Raw genomic sequence first — 16,793 nt, forward strand, 5'->3', positions numbered from 1 at the left:
ATAAAATTATACATTAATTTATGTTGGAGACTTCAAGACCATCATGACCAAGGTTATCAAAGTTCTAACCTGAATTTACTCTTCAAACCTAAAACAAAGCATTTTGGGCAGGCCATTTTCCTGTAGAATACAGCTATGATGGAAAATGCAGCAGTCTGAAAAAAAAAGTGTATTTAATTTCTGTTATATAAATATTTTGCAAATATAATTCAAAACCTCAGTATGTACAGACTAAATATTTTTGAAAAACCTAACAGTATTTGCTCCAACTGGCAAGTGACTTCTGATACGATGTTTGCAATCTTTTTATATTCTTTCTCTGTGAAGTTGCCAGCACCTGAACTATACCATTATGACTGTTAAACACCTAGATCCTAAAATACAATGTTCACATATTTGTGAAAAGGAAATTTAGAATTGCTTTGTCAATTGTGAAATTTACAATTCCCATTGTGTGTTGCCTAATTATATGGTCACAGTCTGTCGTAGTTGCAAACACAAAAAGTACCATATGAACTCTATAAATAGTTAAAGGTTTTGTCTTACAAATACTTAAAAATACTTCAAATGTAGTCAGACAACCTCATTCACCAAAGACAATAGATGTACTTACTCAAGCAGTAACTCCTGAGTACAAGCATTTACAGTGACAAGACTGAATTCACAGCACAATTTGGTTTCTGAACTGATAATTGTCATTTACTTTTATTGAATTTTATATAATGCAAACAGCCCAGAAATGCATGTTTTTAGCTGTCACTACAGGAAGAAGTGCAGCTTCTCAAAAAGAAATTACTGAGAATCATTTACTAAGACCTAGAAAAATTTATAGATTCAAAATGTTTCTACTTTAAATGTCTAGTACCTTTCTCTCATTTCCCTTTTCCCTGGCATGACTAATGTCTTTTTTGTACTGATGGATGCATTTTGCATTCTTTATTTTTCTTCCAATAGAGTTTTGCTACCTCTAGAATTTAGATACCAAGCCCTACCTTTTCTTCAGAGAAAGGAATATTAATAGCTACATCAACAGAGAGGGAAGACCATTACATGAGATCTTCACAGTGAATACCTGTGAAAGCTGGCAATCCTTTCCACCTTGAAGTAGATATATCAGCTAGTTTCAGGACAAAATATGGCAATAATTTGCATACAAGAGTATATGGTGCCTTTTCCTTCTATGCTCTTGATGCTTTCAAAGAAATATTTACAAATATAGGAAGTATTACAAAGTAATCTGGCTTCTGAGTTGATCTAGATAATTCAAGATACTCTTTGTCTTCTTCAGAGAAGTATCATACTTTAAGGTACTATAGCTATTTACTAAAAAACATAAGATTTTTCCTACTTGTTTAAAATAAACGTACAAAATTTCGCAAGTGGTTTATCTGCAAGTTTCTTGCAGTACCTGAAACTGTTCTACATTATGACTTGTTAATTATACATGATGGCAATTCCTTCCAACTCACTTCTGAAATACAGAAAAGTCATTAAGATATTTTGGATGTTTTTGAATTTAAACTACATTGATTAAAGATATTTCACTGAATTTGAAGGGGAACAGTAACTACTATTGATCACCTCACTTTATGTAGCTAGACTAGAAATCAATGAAAAGAAGATATATGATTTGCTAGGAATGTAAGTGATACCATTTCAGAGAGATCTAAATAGCAGTAGCTTCCCATCCAGAATCATCTGTTGCTTAGTTATAAATGCTTCAGGATGATCAAATTTTCAAAATGGACCAGAAAGACCCCTACTGAGCACATAGAAGACTTCCTACAAAGGTGGTGAGTTGCACATTACCAACCTTTGCTCTGCAGTCCTCTGCCATTTGTGGACATTATTAAGTATTGACCACAGAATCACACCAATATTTCCTTCAGCAAATAGCTGGGCCCAGTTGCCTGTCAACCAAACCTCTTGTTTGGGCATCACCATCATTCTGAGCCACAATAAAATTACTTGCTTTTAATGGGTCTGTCCTGAGCTATTCCATGGTTAGCTCTGCAGACGAGTCTTTTCATAGAACATATTCTCCTTTAAAGACATTGTAGAAAGTCTGTAATACATGTATATATTAATCATATATCAATCCATGAAAATGTTCATGTTCACATTAATACCTTCTGAAAAAATTTGCCCTCCTTCTCCTTTTTGGCAAGTGAACAGTTTATTCACTCAGCTCTCAGAATATACATTCCATCTAAGAAAACACTCCTACAAAAATACAAGTTGTCTCATAATATATGGATACACAGAATGCACAGCCTTGCCCTCATAAGCTACTGCTTTTCTCTGGCACATGTATGGATGAAGCATGTGAGATCAAGTAGCAGACCAAAATATCCCCAACCACCATTACTTTGCTCTTTCTTCTGACCTTGGCAAGAACTTGATTTTGCTGTCTCAGTCTCTCAGTCTTGAAGCTACTTGCTTTTGCTTCTCAAAGGAGCGTGGGATGGTAATAGCCATCCATGAAGAACAAGGATATCAGTTCTTGCCTGCTTCTCTCTGTCTTTTAATCAAATATTAATTGGGTGCAGCCACTTCACTACTCACAGAAAATATGTAAGAGAAATGAAAAAAGTTATTCTTCCATGCCTTTAGGAATGGCAAAATAAAGACTGATCTCCTTGTGTGAAAGCTTATAGGCAAACAGTAAAAATAATAGTCATAATTACTATTATAATTATTATTTACAGATACTAGCTAACTCAGATTTACTTGGGTAAGGCTGCTTCATCATGTTAACGAATTAAAAGACTGAACTGCAGAAGTCATACAGAAAATTTTGGAGCAAAAAATCATATCCTGAAGAGTTTAGAACTAATCCTACTCCTTATTGAAGTCCAGGACAGGAGCATATCAGTGTCAGAAACATGCATCACTGTCTGTATTCAACATTCTTATCTCTGTTCTGCACTGAAAGCTACCTTTTGGTTTGAGTAAATATAATTTCTCCTCTGTAAATCAGAAAAAGTACCTCCCAGAGTTAATGAGATATACCAAAGTTTCAAAACTCTCTGTAATCTTAATTTTAGCAGGTGTTTGCTTTACTGTTCCCTGAGTTTGAGACTCAAATAGTTCACTTAAACATCTAACCAGAAATTCAGTATCAGTACTCTTTTTTTAAATTTTTTTTTTTTTTAAATTCCTGGCATTATTAAATCAAACTCAAGAACCAATTTCAATTCAACCATGTTCATGACTCATACTTCACCTTCATAAACTTTAAAATGATGCATTCTCCAGTCATGAAAACTTCTGAATAGAAATTTTAAATTGAAATACTTGCTGAAACTGGATTTCTAAGGAAAGACTTAGTTCTAAGACTTCTTTTAGTTGTCAGTCATTCCGGCACAAGAAGTGATACAACTCATTTGGGAAATAAGATCATGATTTTCTCTGAATGAACTTCATGCACTGAGTGCTCTTTTTATTGGGGAATGGAACATTAGACCTTCTCATTCAGCACTCCCAACAGGGCTGTTAGGTAAATCCTAAGATTCAGATCCTAAACTGTACCCTAAACAAGATAGATTCTTGATGGAGCTTGCCAAGACCTATTTCTGTAACTTAAAAATGTTCTCTTGGCTCCCTTTAGAAATTTAAACAACACTCAGTATAATTGAATATATTTTCTTCTGCCTATTGACCTTACAATTCCCTTATCAAGATAATAGCATTTCCTTAGAAGTTGCCTTGGGCATTTCTGCAAGGTCAAAAAGACCTAATGCACAGATAGGGATAAACCTAGTTTGAATTATTGCATTTGTTCGCGCTCCAGTGACTCTGCAATGCTGATGGCAACAAATCAAAATCAGTATGTTACGAATGTAGCACTTAACTTTTTAGAAAATGCAAAAAGAGAGGATAGTCAGAAAGAGACCTGAAATGTTGTTAAATCATCACCATCGTGCCTGAGCTACTACACTGCTAGCACATGCAATGAACAGGAGTCACACACCTGAGGAGGAAGCAGACAGAACCATGTTCTTGCAACCAAGCATTCACGTTTGCCATGACATGCCATATTGGTGCACAACATTGCCTTTTTGATGAATACACTGCAAAAGAAAAAATCAATTTCCTTGCCAGTAAGTTCTGGAAAACCAAAACTGGTTGTTCCTCCTGTGATGTCTGTCATTTGTTTACGGAGGGGTTTTAGAAGCTTCAGTTAGTGTCAAATGAAGTTACACTTGATGAGAACCCTAATTAATATTGCAGAGCTTTTGGAAAGAGGTACTGGAAAACCATGAACAGACAAGACTGTCTTGAATAAGTGCTGTCTCTAAGGTGCCACTGAGAATCAGTTACAAGTCTAAAAAAAAAATAAAATAAATTATAGCCTTTTTCATCTTGTGGTATTAGATAAGAGGACACATCTGCTCTGAAAGGGCAGCTGACCCCACTGCAGATTACAGCTCAACCTTTGTCTCTGGGTAGCTGAGTTGGAAATCAGTGGCTAACATGGTAGAGTATTGTAGAACTGGGTTACTGTTGTGAATAATGAAGCATATCAAGTGTTTTGATAAACCAAAGGAATCTAAATGGACCTCAAAAAGAAAAAAGAGAAAGCATTAGCTTGTCTTCTTTCCAAAATCTGCTATTAGTACCCTCACAGAGTCCTGTTCTCTACCTTTGAGACGTCTGACTTAAAATTCCATTTTATGAAAATAAAGAACACGATTATGCCATCTCTTCAAAGATTTGACTTCAAGGTGGAAAACTTATATTATTTGCCACTAAAAATTATTCTGGTGTAGTTTTCTTTTGCTAGCATTTGTGTTATTTTATTAACATCTCCGTAATATCAGCTACCATTATAAAAGGAATTCCAATTTTAAACATGATTATTAGTGTTGATTTTCATCCTCAAAGCAGAGATGTTTTTGAAGGAGCCTAGGGAGGAGAAGGAATACGACTCAGATACTGCAGTCAATTGTTACCTCTGAGCACATACACTTAGATTGCTTTTCTTTGATGCTGCTGCCAATTTTATTCACAAGCGTATAAAAAAAAGGTCATGACATTTAGAATTACAGTACTCTGGAAATTAAATGTTCCTTTACATTTTTAATTTCTGAAAGTAATTTATTATGGAATAATATTTGAATATGATTGAATGAATGTGTGAAGATTAATGTGAACTGCCTTCAAATTGGAAGTTCACAAGCACATATATTTAACCTTGTTGTATAATAGGCATAAAAAAAAGTTTATGCAGTAGCTCTAAGAGCTGCATTTCCATTTTGCTGGAAGCATTTGCACTGTAATTCTCCTTAGTATTTTTCCACTGACACGTCTGTATGAGGCATGAGGTTTAGCTCTCTGTCATTTTCTACTTAAGATTATGCTGTATTTGAATGGATTTCACAAGCCTGGCAACTAAATAAGGAGTAGAAACAGAGTTCCAACTGTCGACATTGTTCTTTTATAGAAATTTTTATATAAGAAATCAATCTACCGGGTTTTATACACAGTTCAGGAATATTAATGATACCAGAGTACTATACGAGGAAAAGAGAACAATGTGGTGTTGAAACTAATGAAAACACTACAATACCAAGCAACCCAAGTGCTGATCAGAAGCTCCAGATTGAGAGGTCAGGGGACACCAATCCAGTGCATTACCTAACGTGGCAGTTAGAATTCATAATTCTCCTATAAACCTGAGGAAAGTTGTCTGGCATCCAGGCTGTAAAGGGCAGACACACACAAGACAAAATCCCTCTTCAGATACTGCTAAAATTGTACCTGGGTAAAAATTACACCAATCTTTAGAATTAACTCATGTTTCTCACAGAAACATCTAGGAGCTCTTTGTTAAAAGCCTGACAAACTCAGAAATATTCAGTTTGAGACTCCATCACACTCAGTGGGACAACTGAAGAGATAACGTCTGTAGAAAGGAGATGGAGGAAATAAGTTAAAGGAAGTCTTAACTGGTGTTATTAGCATGTTCAAAGATCCAGAGGAAAATTTAAGATAAATCAAGGTAGGAAGCACCTTTGCTATTGATTATTTGAATCTCAAGACCAAGTATTTTGCTGGCATTTCTCTAATGAAGCCCATGGAGGTTTGTCGCCTAGCAGTGTGGTTCACATTGGCTCCGTGAATTTGTAAACATGAGGCCAGGTGCTGCTGCTGTTTCACTTACTGAATGTGTGGGGAAGATTTTTGAATTGATCGGTTGCAGGTGAGTGAAGCCACTGTCTAAAAAGAAAAGCCAAATGCCGTGACGGATCCTGCACTGCTGACAGTAAACTTGCTATGAGTTTTTGGAGCTCCTGTGAATTTATGAGAGAAGCAGCTCCTCAGCCTGTTACCCCAAATGAAACACAGTGATAAACTCTTGCAAAAAGCACTGTATAAACTTCAGTGCAAATTATGTCATTATTTATGAATCCTGTGGATACTCCATCCCTATCTATATACACCAGGAACAGAATCTTTCTGCCTCTGAGAAGCTGGATGTTGCTCAGACAGAAACAGTCAAATCTCCAGCTGCCGTGACTCCATGCTCCAAAAAACAGGTTATCAAGGGACAACTACAGGCAATCATGAGATTTCAGCACCTAATCCCAGAAAGGAAAAGATGTTGATAGAGCAAAAGATTATATTGCTTTTTTTTTTTTTTTTCTTTACATATACATATATGCATGCACACACAGTCACTCCCATGTCTGTACAAGCGTCTTGCTTATGACACTATAATTGAACTCCTAAGCAGCTCTTTTGCACACACGTGATGCAGGAGATTACTAATGTCTTGTTTTGAATATTTCCATACACACCTCATAATGATTTCACAGGCGACTGAGCTCCTCCAAGGGGGCAGAGCACTCTCTTCATGCCACACTGCAGACAGCAGAACTGAAGCATGTAATAATATCCTTGTCCTCGCTGCTGTCACCAGGGCAATGGCATGAGTACTGTTAGCCCAAGTGTGGCCTCTTGAAAATGCCTTCAGGAAAGTTGCTCCACAGATCGCCCAATCCATTAAATTAATGCTTTGTTGGCTGGAGTTAAAGTTTTGAGTCAAGCAAAACAAAAGCCTGGGTTTCAGAATATGTATACCCTGTCAAATTGCATTTATCAAGATAAGGGTTATTAGAATCTTTTTTTCTCTTGTGTGAATGAAATTGTAAGCTTAAAATGTCACTGAAGATTTATTAATCTGATACTCTTTCTGATAAGGGCAAGAAAGAGGGCATACAGAGAGCAGCTTATGAGAAGAAAAGTATATGTTTTTGACGGACTGCAAGAAAGACAAAATATGAATAAGGCAATTTATCAGTGGGTGTTCTGTAACCAAAAGATTCAGGCCACATAAAGCAATATTACAGTTATATATTGATTTCAGAACCTTGCCATCTAAATACTTCATCTAAGTCTGATAGCTATGCAAAAAAAAATGTCCGTGATTTGCAAACGATGGAATAAATCTGAATTTTCAAAATCTAAGCTGGAAAACTGCTGCTTGCTCTAGAAAGCAGATAAAGGCGTAATCTGAAAACCAGTGATACTGTGCTGGAGGCTCTGGAATATGGACCACCATATTCAGGTTCACCAGCGCTTTCAGCTGGTACTACAAGGCCTGAACTGACCAGAGGAAATGTTTGAACTTCTTGTTTTGTTTTTGTTTCTCTCTCTGCTACTGTCACAATGTGTCTATAATGGGGAGGAGTAACAGCGAAGAGATGTTGGGTCAAACAGATCATTGTGGAAGCTTCATTTCTTTTCCACTCCACGTGTTGTACACAAGACAAATAAACATGTTTTGTTACCTGACATGGCAGAGCAAACCCTGTGTTAGCTGCTGCTGCAGTGTTGGAGCTACCCACACAGAGAGCAGCCCCACAGCTGTCCCTACTCTAACCCCTCCTCCTGAGAGAGATTTGACAACACTTCTTACAGGTCCAGTACTCACTTTGCCACAGGTGCACTCACCAGCACAGATGCCCTCATTTCAAGAAACCACAGCCACAAGCAACAACTTTTTCGCTTCCACAGGGCCTTCACCATGGCAGGGTGGCAGCTCTTAGACAGAACCTGGCTGTGACTTGTCCTGCTGCCGCGGGACTTGTGCTTTCCCTTGGTCTCTTTGGAAGGAGACTTTGGATAAGGACGCTCCAAGGCAGTTTACCCCCCTGAAAAAGCCCTAGGGGGTGAATTAGCTCACCAGGCTTACTGACCCCACTGGAGAACTGGCATGGGAAACATCTGTTTCTGCTAAGATTCCAACCTTCAGTTTTATGTAAAATCATTTGCAATGTGCTTGTTGTTGTTGAAAACAATTTCGTATATAAACACAGGTACATGGATCTATTTAATGCATATTTGACTTCTAATGATAATATTAACAACAATAAGGATAATAATGAGAGTATAGAGTCCATGTAATAGATATGAGTGAACATATGCCTAATGCAACCTTAAATTACTTCTTGGGTAACTTAAAGGCTACAGATAATTTTTTTGTTTGTTTTTAGTTTACATACAAAGCGATGAACCATCAACTAGTATTTTTTTCTGCCTTCTTTTATAACGATTCAACATTTTTATTCAAAATATTTTCACACAAAAATGAGAATCATGAGCCAGAACTCAGTTTTCCTATGAGACTCTGTCAAGTGGGTGTTAGTTTTGCAGAAGCTGTTTGAAAGCATTGCAATGTTTGGAAAAGTGTTAGTTGTACCTTAGCTTTATCTCAAAAAATGTTTCGTGTAAAACCTACTGGTTAAGATTATTTATTTATTTTTATTTTTTTTTCTGAGACTGTAGCAGGAACTAGTTCATCTACTATAACCGCATTAAGAACTCAACTCACCAGTCTTCTCTGTCTTGTGTTTTGGACTTTCAGGTCCTGGAAGGCAGGGGCAGGGCCCTTCACATTGAGCTGTGATGGTTTTGCCAGAAGTGCATGCATGAAACTCCAACTTGCACTGGAAATCATAAAAAAGCAAGAATATGTTTTGAATTAGGACAAGATATAAAAGCAGCAGCTGTGGATTAAATGAGAAATTGCATTTAGCAGTAATGGCATTGGACAGATTGCAAAACTTCAATCTCTATTGAAAATGCCATTGTTTTTATTATCACAGTTAACAACAATAATAGCTACTTCCTATGCAGTGTTTTGCACGACATTTCTAAATGTGCATCATAAAATGTTATTATTCCCTACTTAAATATATGGAATCTGCAGCAGAGAAACTTGAAACCACTTCTTCCAGGTCACCTGAAGGATAGGTGGCAAAGCTGGGAAGAAAATGCAAGCCTCCCGCACCCTGTGTGTTTCCTCTGCACACCATTTTTCAGGTGTGAGCTCTTTAAAGGGGTAGGTATTGTGCCTTTTACCATCTGTGTATCAGCTGGCATCACTGCCACTTTTTAGTTTGGTCTTTCAAGGACCTGGGAGCTCCCAGCTTCCACTAAAAGCAGTGGGCCAGGTCTGAGCAACATCCATGAAAACATTCCAATCCTTGCAACAAATGAAACATCTCTTCAAAGAAAATGCTCAGCTATGAGACTCAGTCACTTGCAGATGAGACTGGTCCTTCAACACGTCTGCTTCTTTCAACAAGGATGAAATTTTAAATGTCTCCAAACAATGACTATAAATTGCCCTGTTAACAGCACCATCCCTAAAATTAGCTGTCATGCAATCAACTCCAAAAATACAATACAATTGTAAAATGACTGAAGACTGACTATGAGCTGTATGGTTCCCTGTATCTGCATATTATTGCTGTTTCCTTTCCCTTCCCTAAAACCTTGGCAGATGGGATTTACAGCACCTCTTGACAACCACCACATTCAGGCCATTTAGGACAGCAGGACATGTGCAGTATTGGACGAATGAGATGATTCAGGAGAATTAATACTGCAAAAGTGTGCCAGTTAAAAAGCCTTGATTTACAGCATACTGGCTATTCATAGCCTTTGCTGTTTGCATTACATACATTTTAGAGCTGACTTTCCTCTAAGAGCTTTGTGCATGTGTAGCTGTCTTTGCAGCTACTGCCTCAAGGATATTTTCCCCAGACTGAGCCCAGCAGCATGATTGCTGGAAACTGGACTAATGTACTAATAAAATGGAGTAAAAGTGAACAGAACACAGAAGCAGGAACAAAAATGTGCAAGGCGTTCTCTCTGGCTTGATACCTAATGAACTGAATTCAATCCCATTTTTTTCTTCTTCAAGCACTGATTTTACCAGAACAGAGTCTGAGGGCTTTTAATAGATAGGGGAGTTGTGCCTGCAGCACTGAGGCTGGCATTCCTCCCCACAGAGACTGCCTCCTGCCAGGCGAAATTGGAAATGCTGGGCTGCAAAATCCCTTTGATAAATCTGAGGTTTATGACAGATTAATTCTTTTTAATTTAAAATTAGATCAGCATGCTCACACAGTATGACAAAATGCGTTTTGAAACATGTAGCTTCTTTAAAGGCCAAAGGACGTACACCAGAAGACCATGGTGTTACCCAGTGAAGCTGCAGTGGGCAACCAGAGCTCCTATAGCAACAGCCACCGAACAAAATCACAGCATCATCTTCTGTTATTTTGGTGCAGTGGAAGCCAAGAGAAGAGAACAGGATGTTGTTACAAGATAAATGCCTCCTGCTTTGAAAATACTGCAAATGCCTTGGCTTTGCCTCTGTTTATTTTTGTTGAAAGGGCTCATCTTTGCCCAGGCTTTAATCTAGCAGCAGGAGCCCATTATCCTGTGCCTACATCCTATTCTGTTGACATTATCTCCCAGACATTCTGAACATCAATGCACCCTGGTGGTTGCATGCTCTGTGTGATGTTCTGCCCTTCCAATTTAGAAAGTGCATGGACAGACACAAACATGTGCAAGCTTAACTTGCACTTTACTTATTTCTTGCAAGACTGCTAGGAATGTAAGTACTTATTTTTCATCTGTCTGCTCCATAAGCACATTTCCTTAATCTTTGCTGTTTGCACAGAACACAAACGCAACAGAAAGCATATCAGAGGGAAAAGAGGCCAGGAGGAAAGAGAATACTGAGTGCACAGTCCTGAAGATGATGCCTCTTTTTCTGCAGTGTATTCTGATAGTCAATAAGTTATTGAGAACACAGCCATAAATCTTCCTGCAGCTGGAGTTGATGATTTAATCCCTTACAGAACATTAATTAGTTACATATTTTATTATGCATAATAAATGTAAATTTTGTATCTAAGCATTAGCAATTATACTTCAAATACCACCTTTAAAATGGTAAGGCCTATTTCAAGCCCATTAACATATGTAGTTAAGAAAGAAAGCATTATACTTGGAAACAACAAGGCACGATTTTCCTTATCTTGCTTTATAATTTATAAAAATGACAACTAAAAACCTCAAAAAAAAATCTGCTTGAAACAGGCAATCTCTACGATCTGAATGTGCATGGCAAGAATGAGATCTGAGCTTCAAGAACAGAATAGTGCAGACCTGAGTACATTTATGCTTACAATTAACCACGGTGAATTTCCACCACCCTTTTGGGATGTTTGGTTGTTTATTAATAGAACTGAGGTGGCAGCGTTGAGGAAGGAAGAACTCCATGGTTTTAAGAATTAAATTAGTATAGTAACTGGTTACATTCCAACATCTAATCACTTTATGTAGTTGTTTTTTCCTTTCCTAAAGAAAAACATGAAGATGTCATACTTTTCACATGATGTTGGTCTTACTCACTGAAATAAACCAGGCAAGAATAATCCATATGAATAGCTCAAATTTGGATTAAATGGCATTGTCTAAGTCAAAATAAGTGATACTCAGAAGCAGAATAGCCAGGGAAAATCTCTTATGGAGCAATAATTAAGTTTTTGAACTACTCTGCTGCTGGATTGACTGTCTAGGAGGAACCTGTTGGCTTTCCCCAAACCATGGAAACTGTATTTCTAAAAAACAAACGTCTGCTTTACTTTGCCACCCACATCTATTTTTCTCATGAAAATAAAAAGACACAAGGTATATCACAATATACCTTAAAAAGTGGTCCAAAATACTACAGTCTTTAACACCAAGGGAACATTACAAGCTTTGCAGACAGAAGCCATGGAGTGCCTCGGAGTGATTCTACACAACTCATTAAAAGCAGTCCCACAGTTCCAAGTCCCTCTCATTTCAAGGGTCCAGCCTGATTTGTGGTAGGAACGGGTATGCCTTGAATCTTTGCTGAGCCTGCCCAGCTTTATGTTTCTCTGCTACCTCCCTGGTGTTTGAACTGCATTTGTTTACTATGAACCCCAAGGCCCACATAAACATCTCGAAACTACTTTACTGCAAATGGAAAAGCAGCTCTGTTATTTGTTGCTAAACGTATAAGGAGATCAATAAAATATATGAGGGGAGAAACGGTTGAACATATTCATGGAAAATTCATAAATTAATTTATTCAACTAAGATGTGGGAAATGATTGCAGAGAGTGTTTTGGCTAAAGTGTTCCCCTGAGAATCGACTACTCGTATAATGATTCCCTCTTTATTGTCAGTGAATCTACAGCAATGTGTTTTGCATAAGCATTCACATCTGAGGGAGAAAGAAAATAGCTACATAAAATTTATTCCCAGCTATTTCATTCTTGTCTGTCTCCAGCCTGTGGTCCCTGTTAGAGGAGAATCTAGATATTTCTTTATGATGTAATAAAACAATATATCTCTGCCTCTCTTTATTCTGGTTTTTGAGTGCTGGCAGCCAGGTTTTGATCTAACCTACGCATAAGTAATAATGCCAAATAAGCTGCTGTGATCTTTTACGCAAGAGTGTATATTTGGCTAATGAGTACCTACACGGGTAGCATAGAAGAGCTGTCACACCACAACGATGCCTAGAAGAGCTTTGCTTCATGACACAAGGAACTCAAGTATTTGCCCCAAACGCAACTGAGTAAGCCAGCAATGGGGGTGAAACAGGACAGCAGTGTTGAGGCACATGGGCAGCTGCTGGCCATCAGGAGCGTTGGTGCAGAGCAGCCAGATAAGCCATGTCTCAGCCAGCATTGAGCAATGTGCACCTTCCCACCCTTCTGCTGAGCTGGGACTCCCTCTGGGGCAAGACAGCAGCTTAGGAAGCTGCTCCTTCCAGCAGGCAGTAGGTACCTGGCCAGTCCTGGCTGAGAGCAGCAGATAGTGCCCTGCCAGAGGAGGGCAGACAGAAGCACAGCAACACTAAATGCCCATAACAACATAGATGGACTTAATGCATCAAATACCATCAGTGTGCACTAACTACTCATGTTGGGATGAAGACTGATAGCTCAATAATGACACGGCTGTGTATTTCTTCATCGTGATTTTAATTACAGTATACACAGGGCAAATACAGTCAGATTCTAGCTCTGAGGGCACCTGCAATTGGGAATGCAGATGTAACTGGGAATTTTGGGGTCACTCCTGCTGCTGCGATAGCCTGGGATATGTTACTTGACTGGTCAGTACTGGTTGTAGAGACATGGAAAGGACAGACAACTGGAATGCTTTGCTGAGGCTCAGTATCCTGGCTGTTCTCACATCCTTGCTAATTAACAATAGGGAAGAAGGATGAGAAGAGAGCAATGAGGCTCAGTACAGTGGAGGCTCTGAGACCTTGATTTTATTTGGTCTTAACACAAAAGTTTTAATACAAAACCTATCATTTCAGTTTTCTTGTAGTTGTTCTTGTAGTCTCTCTAAAAAAGATGTTAACTTCCAAACTTATATTGTTTCTGTCATTAACTGAAATGTGAGCTAAAAAGCAGAGGAGAGAGCTAAGCATATTATCTTTGCTGGAAGCACAGAGGAACCAGCAGACAATATCCATAATGAAGATAAACTACTGCGAAGTCTCCTTCTCAAAAGACAGGCTGAAGATTAGAACAGGAGGTTAAACTTTATGGTATACTAATTAAAATGTATGTTAAAAAACTGAAATATTACATTTTACGAATAGCAGTGGCTCTAAAACTCGATTATTGAACAGTGCTCTTGCTTGGAAGGCACTGTGTCTTCTGTAGTGCCTTGCGGCTTCTTACATTTCCAATGAGAATTATTTCAGTGCAGCGTTTGTTTTATGGTGCATCTTTTGTTTGCACATAATACAACCCTTCTAAACTTCAGATAAAAATAAGAAAAGCTCATATTTTCTACCTTATCTTTTACTCAGTACCTGCCACCAGCAGAAGCTGAGACTTCCTGAAATTACAGTATATATATGTTTTTAATACAGAGTTTCTTTATATCAGTAAGTTCTCTTACCTATCTGTCTTAGCAGATAATTAGAATCCATTGGAATTCAGACACTCATTTGAGAAGGGTTGTTTGTTTACATGCTTTAGAGCAGTGCTTGCCATTGCTTTCTTAGCTTGGACTCTTATCAGTAATTTCTTTATAAGCCTCTGCTTCTAGTTTCCATCATGAGGAAAAAAATTGCTATATTTGGAACACCCTCAATCTGAGAGACTTTTTTTTTTTTTTTTTTTTAATCTTGGGACAATAAAAAACAAGCTCAGTATGTTTTCTTCAGCTCATGAGAAATGTCACATGACAGACAGCCATTGCATCCTGCTGAAAATTTACATTACAAAGTGTTTCAATGGGAATTCTGCAAACTTCTAGGCTCTGTAAAACCTGAAACTTGCCTAGATGGTCAGCTGGAAGACAGCAAAGCCAGTTGTGTGCATTCATGTTTGCAAACTAACGCTGAGATCCTGATGTGCAGCTTGAATTGGGGGCCCTTGGCACTTCTTCCCCCACCACAGAGTGCTGCTGCTCCTGTAAGGCAGAGCCTTGCCCAGGCACTGCTGCCTTGGGCTGTACTGGGAGGGGACAACAGAGCTCTGTGCTCTGGAGCAGGCACTGAAAATACGGATCAAGCTCTGTCCCCAGGACTGATCGCATGGATAGGCTTTATAATGACTAAAGTGGCTATTCTGTGGCAGGGCTGCATTCCTGCTCACTGGCATAGACATCTCTTTTCTCTGGGCACACGCTTGCTGCTCCTTCTGTTCAAAGGGTAAGCTGCCTACTGCAGGATGTTGTGCCCTGCTCCAGGATGGCACTAACTGGTATTACTGCAATAAAAATAAAGGGGAGGCTAGAAAAAAGGTTTTCTATTACAATAGGAACCAGGCAGCAGTTTGCCTTTGCAATAAAAGCTCTACAAAGATATCTTAAAAAAAAAAAAAGAGTTTTAATTAGGAGCTCTGTTCTCCTTATGAGAATACATAGCTGCTGCTGATATTAATGGGAGTTAAACATGCATGCTGGTGGTGGAATAAAGTCTAATTAACACAAACAATCTATTGTGTAAATACATACAGAGCCCTTTTTAAAATGTGTGCTATCTGTAAACTTTGAAGCAGATGTTATGGCTGATTGGCTCAGAAATCCCCATTTCTGTGAGAAATGACATGAAGGACCTTATTATATCTCAGGTAAACAGCAAATATTTGAGAAAGCCTTTCACTCCATGCTTAGCTGACAGGCTAGTGGTTCATAACCTGCTAGAAAAAGAGAATGGTCTCCAGGTGTGGGGTCAAGAAGAAAGAGACTGAGGTTCCAAGGCAGCAATATTAAACGGGATGAACAGATTTACGCAGCTGAATGCAGGAATGCCAAAAGGTCTCATGCAGCAAAGCCCCAAGGACCACAAATTGCTCCAAACTCCACAGCTCTGTCCTCTGCAATCCTGCAGCTCTAATGAGGGAGAGCTGCAGGACTTTGCCCTCAGGGTAAAATTAACCACAGAACAGAGTGGTTAGTGCAAGACCCGGGCAATCTTTAAATATCACTCCAGGAGGTCACATTATTAATACTGCCAACTGCAGGTGCTCTAAGCACATGGTTCAGGTCCCTAAAATCATGCTCGTCAATTTTAAGATTATAAAATGTAACATTTAAAGTCAGCTAATTTTTATCAAGCCCCAGTAAGATGGGATCAGTAAGTTATGGGATTTTGACTCTTACAGCATTAGTGTAAACAGCTCACCACCAACTCCTGAGCAACTGGAAAAACAGAAGTTTCATCTTCCAGGAAGAGACAATATTTTCCCTTCCAAGGCTTCCGAAAATACTTGAATTGCAAAAGGCAGCTCTCGTGCAATTCCGCGTGGTATTAATTTCATATTTTCTGGCCTTGTACTATAACTAGAACCAGTTAACCAGTTTCAACTTGAATCAACAGAAACACTTCCTTGTTTTCACCAATTAAAATCAGAGTTGTTTTAGAAAGCAAAGATCCTGAGTGCCTGTGTGAGTAGGTCAGCAGAGGGTCAGCTCTGCTCACGAGATGAATTCATGCCTCTTCTTTGTCTTCAAATTAGAATCATAAAATATCCAGCATTGGAAGGGACCCATGATGATCGTCAAGTCCAACTCCTGGAATTACTGCATAAGAGATCCTTAAAAGAGCCTCTGATTGTACAGAGGACCTTCAGCTGCAGAGGACAGCCAAGCAGAGTACGAATGAGCTCTATTCTTAAACTTTCTGCCATCATTGTGTTCCTAAAGTACTGCTTGGTCAATCTTTCATATTTGTAATTGGACTCACAGTAGGCAAGAGCTTTGCATTTAAATGTTACCCTGCTATTAAAACCATCAAAGGAAGAAGAAACTACAGACTCAGAAAAGACATTTCCCAAACGGATGTCTGAAGACTTCATAGGGTGACTGCTTGTAGGCATGTTGAATCGTTCCAATGTTTGAGTGGCAGGGCTGCAAACCATGGAAATTATGTACTACTGGAAACCTCCCTTACAGACAGAGTACAATCAACTAATATGGGG

At 38.6% G+C, this 16,793-nt stretch overlaps 1 protein-coding gene across 1 annotated transcript in view; it reads right to left on the reverse strand.

Moving 5' to 3' along the window:
• The window catches only part of SPOCK1 (SPARC (osteonectin), cwcv and kazal like domains proteoglycan 1), a 284,692-nt gene that overhangs the window by 53,666 nt on the left and 214,233 nt on the right, over window positions 1-16,793 (reverse strand). The window contains exon 6 of the mRNA XM_082771421.1: window positions 8,840-8,954. Within this exon, the coding sequence (XP_082627547.1) occupies window positions 8,840-8,954 (115 nt within the window). The remainder of the gene's footprint in view (window positions 1-8,839; window positions 8,955-16,793) is intronic.

The sequence above is a fragment of the Aythya marila genome (assembly GCF_965140915.1).
Source record: "Aythya marila genome assembly, chromosome: 14".
NCBI classification, from domain to species: Eukaryota; Metazoa; Chordata; class Aves; order Anseriformes; family Anatidae; genus Aythya; species Aythya marila.